The 14,503-nt window shown below is 36.4% G+C and overlaps 1 protein-coding gene across 1 annotated transcript in view; it reads right to left on the bottom strand.

Annotated features, from left to right (window-relative positions):
• EFHD1 (EF-hand domain family member D1) overlaps positions 1-14,503 on the bottom strand; it is a 54,188-nt gene that overhangs the window by 15,848 nt on the left and 23,837 nt on the right. The window contains exon 2 of the mRNA XM_070753060.1: positions 8,618-8,765. Within this exon, the coding sequence (XP_070609161.1) occupies positions 8,618-8,765 (148 nt within the window). The remainder of the gene's footprint in view (positions 1-8,617; positions 8,766-14,503) is intronic.

The raw sequence follows: 14,503 nt of genomic DNA on the forward strand, positions 1-14,503 counted from the left end.
CAGTCATTTCTGCTGTTTTTGAATCATGCTGTGAGTACATAAATCGTGTTAAACGGAGAAGGCTGGGAGGAATGTATGAGGAATGCAATTAGGAAAGATAACGGGAGGAAGAGGAATGTGCTAGTATGAACTGTATTTTGAATACGGAAGGGAAGAGAAATAAAGATGGAGTTTCTTTGTTTATGAAATACTGCATTTAGTAAGAGTTATTTGTAATAGCTAAAGTTCTACCAGAAACCAGAACAGTATGTACACAGGCATAGCTGTTTGTAGGGGGATTATAGTTCTCAGAATTATTGGGCAGATTTCCCCCACTTGGCCACAAGAATTGAGAAACACATTGTAATACCCGTTGACAGAGCAAAAAAGAACGGCACATGGGAATGACTCATCTAAACAGCTGGAAGAGGTCAGGTGGGAGCTGCCAAATCCAGATCATCTCTATGCACAGCAATATAAAAAGTTCTCTCTAGATAAGTAGCTGGTAATTTCACCATGTTCACAGTGACGACTTTTTAGAGATTCTTCACAATATTATACCAGTATTTACGGATATAATTCGTACCATCTGTATATGTTCAGGTACCTCGGAGAGGGGCAGCATACAAATCTAATAAATTATTATTATTATTATTATTATTATTATTATATTATTATTATTATTTTATTATTATTATTACCAAATAAAATCTCTATTCATAATCTCTATTCATAAAATAAAGAAACAACATATCTGTAGCAAAGCTTCAAATGAAGACACATCATATTCTAGTGTTTAAAGAGACTATTTATTTATTTATTTATTTATTTATATATTTATATATTTTTATTGATTGATTTTGTCCAATACACAATGAGGGTTTTAGTGGGTATACACATAGTAAAATACATGATGGTTATAGAGGATATACAGTACTCATAGTAAAATATATCTAAGAAAGAAGAGAAGTTGTAGGAATAGAATAAGATACCCTTTAGAATTCTCAAGAGAACAACTGTCATTCCAGAAACCTCTGCCATGAATAAATTCCTCTTGAAAGAATCTTAAAAAAATTGCATTTGTAAGTCTATATATTACTAGGTTACAAATGCAGATTCCATTTTACTCTGCTAGTACAGTAGTCCCTCGCTATACCGCGCTTCACCTACTGCGGCTTCACTTCATCGCGGGTTTCTGAGGAAGTCGATCGGCAGATTTAAACTGCCCGCCAAACTCGATCGGCAGGTTTTTCAAAAATATATATATATCTAAAATTGTAAATACTGTATTTAAATACTGTATCTAAAATAAATACTGTGTGGGAAGGGTTTATAAACACTTAAAACAATGAAAACTTACCAAACAATTACAATATAAATACTTAAATAAGTACTATCAGTCGATAAATTCCCCATCGCGGATTTCACCTATCGCGGCCGGGTCTGGAACGTAACACCAGCGATAGGTGAGGGACTACTGTAATGTTACAAATTCTGCACTGCAAAATTAAGGATGACCACCAGGTGGTAGTAAAATGCTTTGCAAAATCTAGTGTCTATAGCCCAGATCTGGTAGGCCTAGGGGTAGTGACAATCTCTTTAGGGGAAAAAAGGGAAAGCCCAAAGACCAAATCAAATATTTCACAGCAAAAAAATAGATGTTTAGATGAAACATAGAACAGGAGACTAGCAACAAGGAAAAACCATGGATATGTAGTCTTGATTCCTGATGAAATAAATTACTTGTTGCAAGTTTGTTCTTTTGTATGCATGTTATTTACTTTGAGAGCTGATCTGGAATGGCATGTGGCAATTAGTTACACATTGATAGAGTGATAATTGGAAGAAGGAAAAATTAACTATATTAAATACTAGATGTAAAAATAGATTGGAATAAATTACCATTGCAAAACATAGAACACAACAAAACAACTCAGGGAATTTCCATGCCTTTTCCCTAGTAGCACACATTTAATGCTGGTGAAATATAAAGCGCTTGCTGCTTTCATCTCATCTTTAACCCACATCTGACATACTCCTAAATTTCCCTTAAGTGTTCTGATGCTAAACTGGCGTTTTTCGCTTAGCAAGCCTTGTCTACCCTTCCATGTGTGCTTAGTGTTCTTTCAAAATTGCACCCCTATTAACAAATGTCCTCCCCAAGGCTCATGACAATTATAAAGAGGAGGAGAGCAAAGACTTTACCTAACCTGCTCTTCATATCCAAAATTAGGATTCTACCATAGGAAAGAAAGAAGGACAGGGATCAGCAATAAGGTACTATTAATGTGTAATATTGCCATTCCAGTTTTATTACTTACTCAAGATCAACTGAATAATGCTTTTGATGAACTACACTGAAAAGCTTTAAGAGTTCTTTTTATTATTTACAGTAACACATGAACATAAAGTTGAAACTTTCAATAACTTTGACTATTACAGTACATCTCAAAATAGTCATTTATGAATTAAAGCAAAAGATGAGAAATAAATATTCAGGTTAGTTGACAATCCAATTGACTAATCTTTTTATTTGCTCCACATTAGCTCTAATATTGTAGCCCTGTTTCAAAAAATGATCTATCTTTTTATTATACCATTCCCATGCTGCATAACATCTATGCTACAGCTATTATTATTATTATTATTATTATTATTATTATTATTATTATTGTTTGTTTGTTTGTTTGTTTGTTTGTTTGTTTATTTATTTATTTATTTATTTATTTATTTGATTTGTATGCCACCCCTCTCTGGAGACTCGGGGCAACTAACAGCAATAATAAAACAGCATATAATAATAATCCAATATTAAAAACAGTTAAAAACCCATTATTATAAAAACCAAACATACGTACAGACATACCATGCACAAAATTGTAAAGGCCTAGGGGGAAAGAGTATCTCAATTCCCCCATGCCTGGCGGCAGAGGCATTATTATTATTATTATTATTATTATTATTATTATTATTATTATGTCAATACAACACAGCAAACGAGATCACTATGCTGGATTTCGTATTTCAAGCACCTAAGACTGCGTGATGTAGCGGCGAATTATGTTTGCCGATCAAGTAAAGCGGCCTTTTGCAATTGACAGATGGGATTATTATTATTATTATTATTATTATTATTATTATTATTATTATTATTATTAATTAGATTTGTATGCCGCCCCTCTCCGAAGACTCGGGGCAGCTCAAAACAGCAAAAACAGTACAAATCCAACAATTAAAACAGTTTAATATAAAAAACAATCATACATCTCATACAAACCATACATAAAACGGAAACGGCCCAGGGGAATCAATTTCCCCATGCCTGACGACAGAGGTGGGTATACCAGAGTGGTAGGAATTTCCTTGGTCCTTCAAGGTAGATCAATTAGGAATGCTATTTATGTGGATTAGTATTCCTTTTATTATAAAGTTACAGTAACAGAATCTTTCAAGTATGAATGTGTTCCGCCTCCCACTTTTCTTTTACAGTATCTCCTTTCATTTGACTATCATCCGGATAGTAGTTCTTCCTCCTGTGCCTCAAGATAAGGCCGTCAAACTGACGGCCCACAGGATGGAGGCGTCACATGCAGGCCACATCCACGCTAGCTCCACAAAGACAAAAATTGTCGCAATACATCACGTGATGCGATCGAGGTTGACACCCGTGTTCAAGATCATTCTCGCTATGTCTTTAAATCACAAGATTTAAACCTGCCTCCTCTTGTGAAGAGTCTGATCAGCCAGAGAACATTTCTGATATTTCTGAAGAGAATTTCCTAGAAGAATTTGGATATTCTACTCTTAAACCATTCAGGGTTTTATTGATTATGGGAAATATTCCCAGAAACAAACTAAAATCAAGTGAAACTTTTTTAAATCTAGAAAGTTATTCAATAGCGTCATGCCAATAGTTCAAAAACAGTTCCATGCAGAATTATTATAAATATTAAGCATATTTATGGCCACACTTGGAATACTGCATCCAGTTTTGGTCACTACGATGTAAAAAAGATGTTGAAACTCTAGAAAGAGTGCAGAGAGGAGCAACGAAGATGATTAGAGGACTGGAGGCTACAAAATATAAAAAACTGTTGCAGGAACTGGGTATGTCTAGTTTAATGAAAAGAAGGACCAGGGGAGACACGATAGCAGTGTTCCAATATCTCAGGGGTTGCCACAAAGAAGAGGGAGTCAAACTATTCTCCAAAGCACCTGAGGGTAGAACAAGAAGCAATGGGTGGAAACTAATCAAGGAGAGAAGCAACTCAGAACTAAGGAGAAATTTCCTGACAGTTAGAACAATTAATCAACGGAACAACGTGCCTTCAGAAGTTGTGAATGCTCCAACACTGAAAGTTTTAAAGAAGATGTTGGATAACCATTTGTCTGTAGAGGTGTAGGGTTTCCTGCTTAGGCAGGGGGTTGGACTAGAAGACTCCAAGCAGGTCCCTTCCAACTCTGTTGTTCTGTTCTCTGGTATCGGTACAAAACAAGTAATTACCATTAGATTATCTACGGTTGACCGATCCAGATCCCTAAGAGGTCAGTAAGGGGCGAGTACAAGTGCACTAGAGTGCCTTCCGTCCCCTGTCCTATTGCTCTTCTATATCTCCTATACCTTTCTTCTATTCCTATATCTCTTCTTCTATTTTTTCATTGATATGTTCTATTACTATATCTTCTTTTCTGCTTTTTCTTAGATATATTTTACTATGAGTATCTCCTCTATAACCTTCATCATGTATTTTACTATGTGTATATGGATATATACCCACTAAAACCCTCATTGTGTATTGGACAAAATAAATAAATAAATAAAATAAATAAATACTTATTTCCATGTTACCTATTAAAGTTGAGAAAGGGCACTCCAAAACAGCACTTTGAAAATGTTCTCTGCAAAATCTGATAACAAATAAGATTCTTCCCAATTGAGAGGGAAACGATGGGCCTCCTCATATTTAAGATCTAGTCCTAGAGTGAAGGAACCTGTTGATATCAATCTGCCCTTGCCCCAAACTGTTCCTTCCAGATTACAATTCATTCAGTACAACAGGCTACATATCCATTTAGCGAATTACCTGAGTATACTATTTGCAACTAGACAAAATCAAATAATTTCTACATCAGTTTCCGGTCACAATTCAAAGTGTTGGTTATGACCTATAAAGCCCTTCATGGCACCGGACCAGATTATCTCAGGGACCGCCTTATGCTGCACGAATCCCAGCGACCAGTTAGGTCCCACAGAATGGGTCTTCTCCAGGTCCCGTCAACTAAAAAATGTCGCTTGGCGGGACCCAGGGGGAGAGCCTTCTCTGTGGCGGCTCCGGCCCTCTGGAACTAACTCCCCCCAGAGATTAGAATTGCCCCCACCCTCCTTGCCTTTCGTAAGCTTCTTAAAACCCACCTCTGCCGCCAGGCATGGGGGGACTGAGATACTCTTTCCCCCTAGGCCTTCACAATTTTATGCATGGTATGTCTGTATGTATGTTTGGTTTTATAATAAGGGTTTTTAACTGTTTTAATATTGGATTGTTTATGCTGTTTTTATTACTGTTGTTAGCTGCCCCGAGTCTACGGAGAGGGGCGGCATACAAATCCAATAAATAAATAAATAATAAATATATATACTGCTCAAAAAAATAAAGGGAACACTCAAAGAACACATCCTAGATCTGAATGAAATATTCTCATTGAATACTTTTTGTTCTGTACAAAGCTGAATGTGCGCAACAGCATGGTGAAATTGATTGTTAATCAATGTTGCTTCCTAAGTGGACAGTTTGATTTCACAGAAGTTTGATTTACTTGGAGTTATATTGTGTTGTAAGTGTTCCCTTTATTTTTTTGAGCAGTGTATATCTCTGGCTTTTTATATTCAGGGAGATCCAGGGATATTTATATTCAGGGATATTCATAAGAACTAATGCTTTGGGCATCTTCACAAAGTTTGGTCATTTTCACAAAACGCTTCTTAATTATATAACAAAAATGTATACCTCATAGCATATTGCCAGACTCCTTGACTCTCTGGGATGCGTCAAGCAGTCTCTTATGGACATCTGACTATTAATTTGGGAGTCAGTTTAACATTACAAATATTGAACAATTAAAATCATTATCGTAGGTGCATGTCTATGCAATTTCACTAATATCAGCTTGTTGCTAATTTTTAATATATGCCTCCAGAGGGATTTTAATATATGCCTACGCAGTCTGCATTGGTTGCCGATCAACTTCCGGTCACAATTCAAAGTGTTGGTTATGACCTATAAAGCCCTTTATGGCACTGGACCAGAATATCTCCGAGACCGCCTGCTGCTGCACGAATCCCAGCAACCGATTAGGTCCCACAGAGTGGGCCTTCTCCGGGTCCCGTCAACTAAACAATGTTGGTTGGCGGGCCCCAGGGGAAGAGCCTTCTCTGTGGCGGCCCCGGCCCTCTGGAACCAACTCCCCCCGGAGATTAGAACTGCCCCTACTCTCCTTGCCTTTCGTAAGCTCCTTAAGACCCACCTTTGTCGTCAGGCATGGGGGAACTGAGACATCTCCCCCGGGCATATACAATTTATGAATGGTATGTTTGTATGTATGTGTGTTTAGAAAATGGGGTTTTAAAAAAATTTTAGACAGTAATTTAGATTTGTTGTAAATTGTTTTCACTTTGTTGTGAGCCGCCCCGAGTCTGCGGAGAGGGGCGGCATACAAATCTAAATAATAAATAAATAAATAAAATAAATTTTGAGTGAAGTTCTTTTGTTCCCACATACAGTACAAAAAACATAGCATGCATTGCTTAAAGTGGGTGATTCTCTTAAACTTTTGTTCCATAAAGAATGGCTTTCACAATGCATGTACAATATCTGACTGAAAGAGGCACTTGTTTTGTGCAGGACTATCCACTGTGTACCATGCCATAATATTTGAAGCTGAAGAACGTTATTGGGATGTTTTTGGGTAGTGCCCAGCAAGTGAATATTGCCTATTTTTGTAGGGCAAGAGGTTCTTCCTGTTCTCCTAAATGTAGATCAATCCAAAATGCAACTTCACAGAAGGATGAGAATGATACTTCAATGTAGGCTAAAATAACAAAATTTCACAAGTGTGATTGTACTTTTTCCTTCCTTTCCTGTTGCATTCTACTGAGTCATGCAGGGGCTAACCTGATTTTTTCCCCCTTAATATTATTTCTGTTCCAAAGACTTAAGTAACGCTTTTGTCTTTTTTTGCTTACAAGATGTTTCTGAACATTTCTTCCAAGTTAACCCTTCCTTGACTATGTACATATATACAATTCATCTCTTAGTTCTTAATTTCAACAAATGAATGGCTCCGATATGGATAAAATATTATGTAAGTGCCAAATATGGTTCAGAAAACATTATTTGGATTGTCTTCTGATTCTGTTTTGGATATTTTATTTATTTATTAGATTTGTATGCTGCCCCTCTCCGTAGACTCGGGGCGGCTCACAACAGCAATAGAACAATTCATAACAAATCTAATAATTTAAAAACATTTAAAAAACCCCATTATTAATCAGACATACATACAAACAAACATACCATACATAAATTGTATAGGCCCGGGGGAGATATCTCAATTCCCCCATGCCTGGTGGCAAAGCTGGGTTTTACAGTACTGTAATCCCTATTGTGTTCAATACAGAATGTGCCTGAGTGATTGGAGCATACAAGGGGAAAGAGGAAGAGGAGGAGAACAGGAGGCTTATAAATCCATAGCATGTTCCCTACAGTCCAATTATAGTTCTTACCCAATATACTGAGTCAAAACCAAGCAAACTGGAACATATCTTACTGTTTAGTAAGAACAAAACCAATATTGTATTTATATTCCACTGTTATTATTTGTATAAATAACTCAAGGTGGTAAACATATCTAATATTCATTCTTCCTCCCGTTTCTCCCACAACAACCCTTTGAGGTGGAAAGGGCAGACAGAGTGACCCAGTCACCTTTCATGTCTAAAGTAGAAGTAGAATTCACAATGTTCTGCTTTCTAGCATGATGCCTTAACTCCTGCACCAAACTGGTTCCATTGCATTTTATAGTCTATTGTTTCATGCATGGCTCAGTGCAACCGGTACTCTCCCCACTTAAAGTACATTTTAATCCTCCCTTGGGCATGGAAGCCAGTGGGTTGCTTTGGATCACTTTTTTTCAGCTCAATCTAACTCACGTGGTTCTAATTGTAAGGAAAATAAGAATACGAGCACTATGCATTTATAATGCATGAATCTCACAAAATAAAGGCAGAATATAAAGCTAATAAATAAGTAGATTACTACCAAGTAAGCATTACTTAACATGCTATACAAGTCAAATAATATTGCAGAGTTTGGATTTCAGCATCTTTAAAGCATAAGACTTCCATAGTTTAAAGTTTGGGCTGGATAGAGGAGATGTATAAATAGAAAATTCTAATTCTTTATAATTCCTTTGGGAATTTATGTCTTTTAATATCCTCTTGTGTTATTCTAAATAGGGTACTGAAATCTTATTCTTAATGTACTGCACATTCTCTATTTTTTTTTCTAAAAGCTGAAAAGCAGAAGTAACAGCTAAGTTCCACATTCTTATTGCATTGCATATATTTCTTACTAGCACGTACCTCACGGAAACTGAGCTTGCCATCGAAGTCTTCGTCGACTTCTTTGATCATATTTTTCAGACCCAAATGTGTCTGAGGTGCACCAAGTTTCTCCATCATCAGCTTCAATTCCATAAGGTCAATGTATCCATCCTTTCCAGAGTCATACCTAAACAGAAAAAATATACATCAAAAGGCCACTGTTAGGCTGCCTGGCTGACAAGGTGAAGTGCACACAAGACACAACACAAGCACAAACTAACCAGCATAAATCCCAAATATTCTGTCAAAATCAGTCCAAATACCACTCTCTAATCGGGGCCAATTGTGTGCATTGTTCAGCCAACAATTCCTGTGTTTTATCTATCTCTCCCACTTCATGGTTGTACCTTAGCAGGATCAGACTTGAAGCAAATTACTCCGTATAGTAACTCAGTTTTGTCATTTGTTTGCTTTCTATGCAGAAAGGTTGGGATTTTTTCTTTTTTAGATTTTTTTAATCCCAACTTTATTACTTTTATCTACCATGGGCACAAATCCAGGAGATGATTTAGAGCTAGCCACTTTCTTTCAGTCCTAAGAAGGAGGACTTCTGAATATGTTTGCCAAGAAAAATACAGGGACTTGTCCAGCCAGTGTCAAAGAATCGAACATGTTTGAATGAAAAGGGGAAAACGTCCTTAAAAATATGACATTTGAAAAATGATCTGCATAATTAAACACATCACCTGGGATTTAAAAATGCAGCACAGCCTGACATTCATACATAAAGTTACAAATGTTTTCCTTGGTATAATTAAATCCTATTCATATCTTAGTCCTCAATATAGTATCACTCAGTGTCATCCAAATTTTAACTGAGTCAGAAAAAGATTGACAGGAAGTGAAAAAAAACCACTCAGTTCTGATGTGACTGTTGGCAGAAACTTGGACAAGAAGGTGGCTTTAAAAGGATCCCAAAATTATACCAAGTAAGAAAGCCACATAACAAGGTAGCCCTGCACTGAGAGCCACTGTAGAACAAAAGAGTGGTTCAGGTACTTCCAAGCTCTAAAAAGAAACTCAACTCTGTACCTTTATCTGTTCATGTAGAAGTTTGTATACAATAATAAGCAATTTTATTGGCATGTCAACTCCATGAAAGCCTGGATTAATTATTATCATTGGACAGACATATGTAAAAGCAGAGATAGAAACTAACCATATAAAAATATCATTTTTTTAAAAAAAGAGGCATTTATTTTTGAAAGACGCACCATACTAGTATTTTGTTGGATTTCTTTTTTAAAAATATCCTTTTATTTTAAAGTGCTTTCTCTCTATTTGAGAACATTGAAAACAATGTTTCTTATTATTGAAAGAATTTTGACTTCTTGATTTAAAATGTTAACAAAGAATCCTTGGCCTACAACATAATTAGCACATGCACATAGATTAGCTTGTGGGTTTCTAGATAAACTTAAATCTAAAATTGGATGATATAAAGTTTAGCAACACAAAAGCACTTCACATGCTTAAAATTCCTTGCCACTGGCAGCCAAAATAAGATGAATCATTATTACTACATTTTTATTGTTCCTTTTTAGTCTGAATGTCCCTTTGGCTACACCCCCCCACCACTTCCTGTAACTGAAGGGGGGGAAAACTACAAAGAGAAAAACCAGTTTTGTAGATAAGAAGGGCTGATTTCACAAGAAATAAGAAAGCTAAGTGGATCAGGGAACAATTAAGAAACAGATAATACTGTATGCACAAATGAGACAGTCAGGGCAAACATTCTAGGAGTCATAAAATCAGGTATTATTCTTAGACGAATTCTTTCAGATGTTTGCTACTGAAATATATTTTAGGATAGAAAACCCCCCACAATTAACTACTTTTTAGAGAGCTCTAATTTTGGCTAATAGGAAATTCATTAAAATGTTGATTTATTTGTAAAACAACTAATATATCTTAATGTAAATAGAAGAAAAACAATCTAAAATAACCCCCAAAGATGACACTAAAATCAATTAAACATCTGGCAAAAGACATGCAGCTCTTTTAAAAACAGATTTTCTAAATACTAAGAGAGCAGCATCCAAATGCAACACAGGAGCACAAAGGCAGCAAAGCCAAAGGAGGTTTTCTTTGGCTTGTTATAATGACAGGTCTTTCGACAGCAGAAACATTTTCAAAAAAGCTTCCTCTGCAGAACTTAAAACCTGGGTGTATTCATAATGGAAGAGAGGATCCTTTAAACAATTATCCTTTAACAGCCTTAAGTCATTTAAGGTTTTTAAATTCAATGCTCCACTACAAAAATTGTGCCCAATCAGCAGGTGGTAATCAATGCAGATCCTACATTAAAGATGACTGAATTTTTGTAGTGGAAGAGGTGATCCTTTAAACAATTATTGCTACCAGTAAGCAGCCTAGTTGTCCCAAATGCAACTTAGAGACACTTTTCTCTACTTATAATTCCAGTCACAACTGAAAACCAAGGAGCACTCCGAGACTGAATACCTTTTCTTTCGAGGAAAGTACAACTTCATCCACAACTGGCTGAACCTCAAACTCCAAAATCTGATTTTTATTTACAAATGGTGTGCTATTTGCTCTCCCTTATCCAGCCCACTGTCATACAGAGGCAATGTGCAAGAGTATGGATTGCTTATAAGAAAGAACAGCCACAAAAAACAAAACAATTTTCCAAACCAGTTTCTAGCACAGGCTATTCACCAAATAACCAGAACAATTTCAATATAATACCCTGGCTAAATCCAGATAATCTGTGTGTCTCAGTTGTATTTGGAACTATAAAATGACTATTTCTTTTTCAGTTACCTTTTCCAGAAATGGAATAATTGAAACTGGACTACAATTGTATAGATTTCCTGGGCCAATGACAGTTGTATCGGAGATAAAATCTACATTCAGTTTGATCTGTCTGAATAATTCGTCAATCAGACGATCCATTTCAACACTCTCAGGTACCTAGTAAATCAAATGGTTTATTCTGCTTAGTGGGAGAGAAAATGTCACTTGAAAGCAATACTGTCAATCACTTGAACTATCTTTCTCTTTCTTCCACAAATCAGCATGGTTCAAAACATTTTAACAGTGTCTTCATCCTGAAGAGGTTTGTTACCTGAAATGTAAACTTGACCAGGGAGTGATTGTCTATAATAATGGAATCAACAAGAAATTTTTCAAAATTCAGGTCCTAACTACACTGAATAGAATACAAAATCCAGCATATGTCTTACTGGATGCATAGAAGCAAGTATAGTTAAGATGTCCGTGGTGTCATCCCCAAACCCCCAACACTTTACCCTTAGATTATCTACGGTTGACCTATCCAGATTCCTAAGAGGTCAGTAAGGGGCGAGTACAAGTGCACTAGAGTGCCTTCCGTCCCCTGTCCTATTGCTCTCCTATATCCCCTATAAACCTTTCCTCTATTCCTATATCTCTTCTTCTATTCTTTCATTGATATGTTCTATTACTATATCTTCTTTTCTACTATTTCTTAGATATATTTTACTATGAGTATCTCCTCTATAACCTTCATCATGTATTTTACTATGTGTATATTGATATATACCTACTAAAACCCTCATTGTGTATTGGACTTTTATATCCTTTCTTTATATATAATAACTCATGTCTATCCTCTTCAATATGCATTGTGCATTGGACAAAATAAATAAATAAATAAATAAATAGATATGTCCATAGTGGTCCTAAAAGACATAAAATCCTAATCTATTCCTAATTGTGCAACCTCAGCAATCCCCAATGGAAAGGATCCTAGAGCAGATAACAAATACAGTACAGTGATACCTCATCATACAAACTTTTTGAGATACAACCCCGGGGTTTAAGATTTTTTTGCCTCTTCTTACAAACTATTTTCACCTTACAAACCCACCGCCGCTGCTGCGATGCCCCGCCTCCAGACTTCCATTGCCAGCGAAGCACCCGTTTTTGCGCTGCTGGGATTCCCCTGAGGCTCCCCTCCATGGGAAACACCGCCTCCGGACTTCTGTGTTTTTGTGATGATGCAGGGGAATCCCAACAGCACAAAAATGGGCGCTTCGCTGGCAACGGAAGTCCGGAGGTGGAGTTTCCCATCGAGGGGAGCCTCAGTGAAATTGCAGCATTGCAAAAACACAGATGTCCGGAGGTGGGGTTTCGAGGACTTCGGTGTTTTTGCGATGTTTCGTCTTACAAACTTTTCACCTTAAGAACCTCGTCCCGGAACCAATTAAGTTTGTAAGACAAGGTATCACTGTACATTGTTATGCATGAGAAAATACTGTTAGGCAGTGCATGCTAGTCTGTTCAGGACTTCTTCAAAGTAACTCTATGCATTAGGGTTAAAATAAGAGAATAAAAAAGAATAAAATAAATATGAAAAACCAAAAACAATAATAGAATTAAGATCCAAATACCAGCAATCAATACATTGCATTGGGACAGAATACACATAATCAGCAGTCATAATTAACAATCAAAATATAATATTCAATACAATAAAATATTCACTTCAGAGGAGGGTCAGGGCTATGAGGACTTCAGGGGGAATGCTATCATACAAAACAAACACAGTTACAACGTAGGCATGTTTTCTTGTTCCTACACGATGATAATGTCTTACACTGGGATTTGCAAGTGTTTAAAGCACACAAGGAACCTTAAACACTTGCAGAACACACAGAAAAATAGAATACTTCCCTGCTCCCTTATAACAATGATGCACTTGCAATGATAGAAGAATTGCAGTAAGGTTTGATATTTCCTATATTCAAAGACACAGAAGTAGTCATTACAATCCCAGGAAATTTCGTTCTCATTCTCTCTCCGCCTACTGGGTCACTGGCCAAATCCAAATTTCACAAACAAAAACTACAAAAGCAAAGTCTGGCACCCTGCCACTCTGAAAAAGAGGATTCTTAGGGGAGCTGCACAAATTTTAAGGCAGTTTTGCAAGAACAGCAATAGCTCCAGAAGGGTTAACTGACTTGGGATCCACAGCCAGCAAGCAGTCTCTCATATCCATCATTCCAGCACAGAAGCAACACAAAGCAAGGATTGTGAGAAACTGGGTCTTGCCAGAAGTGGGTTGAGATGGCAAAGCATTGCTCTATCATAGTATTACAATAGGTGTTCAGTATGCTGTGCCAGATCTTTCCTTCAAAGCATAGCTTTCCAAAGTTACGCTGCCACAAAAAGCAAAGTGGCTACAGAATATTCAATCTGTTTTCAATTCAGCAAGAGCAAGCCATAGATGAAACAGCTCAGCAGTATACAAACACAAATTAAAGGAGCACTTTTTGTTTTCTAAGACCATTTTAAAAAGTACAAATCTAGCCAGTCACAAACTTGTTTTTCGAGACAAGAAAGAGCTCAATGATTATCTAAAGTAAAGGGTGAGGATTTCATCATACTTCAGTAGCAGCATTCGGCCGCCCATTTTCTTTTACTTTTTAATCCAAAGTATTTTTATTTGGATTAGTAATTTTACACTTCTTTTCATACTAAACCTTTAATACGCATAGGACAGGATATGTCAAATAAATAAATGGAAATTTTATAATTTATTATTATTTATCTTACCATAAATTGCCTGTGAAAATATCTGAAAACAAGATAAAAACAAGAGCACACAAGAGATACAAACTTGGGGTAAACTGCTCCAAACTTGATTGCAAAAAAAAGACTTCAGTAACAAAATTGTCAATGTCTGGAATACATTATTTATTTATTTATTGGATTTGTATGCCGCCCCTCTCCATAGACTCGGGGCAGCTAACAACAATGATAAAAACAGCATATAACAATTACCTGACAAAAAACCAGCATATAACAATTACTTGACTCTGTAGTTTCTTCCCTAAACCAACTTTAACCTTAGATTGTCTA

This window comes from Erythrolamprus reginae, chromosome 5 (genome assembly GCF_031021105.1).
Source record: "Erythrolamprus reginae isolate rEryReg1 chromosome 5, rEryReg1.hap1, whole genome shotgun sequence".
NCBI classification, from domain to species: Eukaryota; Metazoa; Chordata; class Lepidosauria; order Squamata; family Dipsadidae; genus Erythrolamprus; species Erythrolamprus reginae.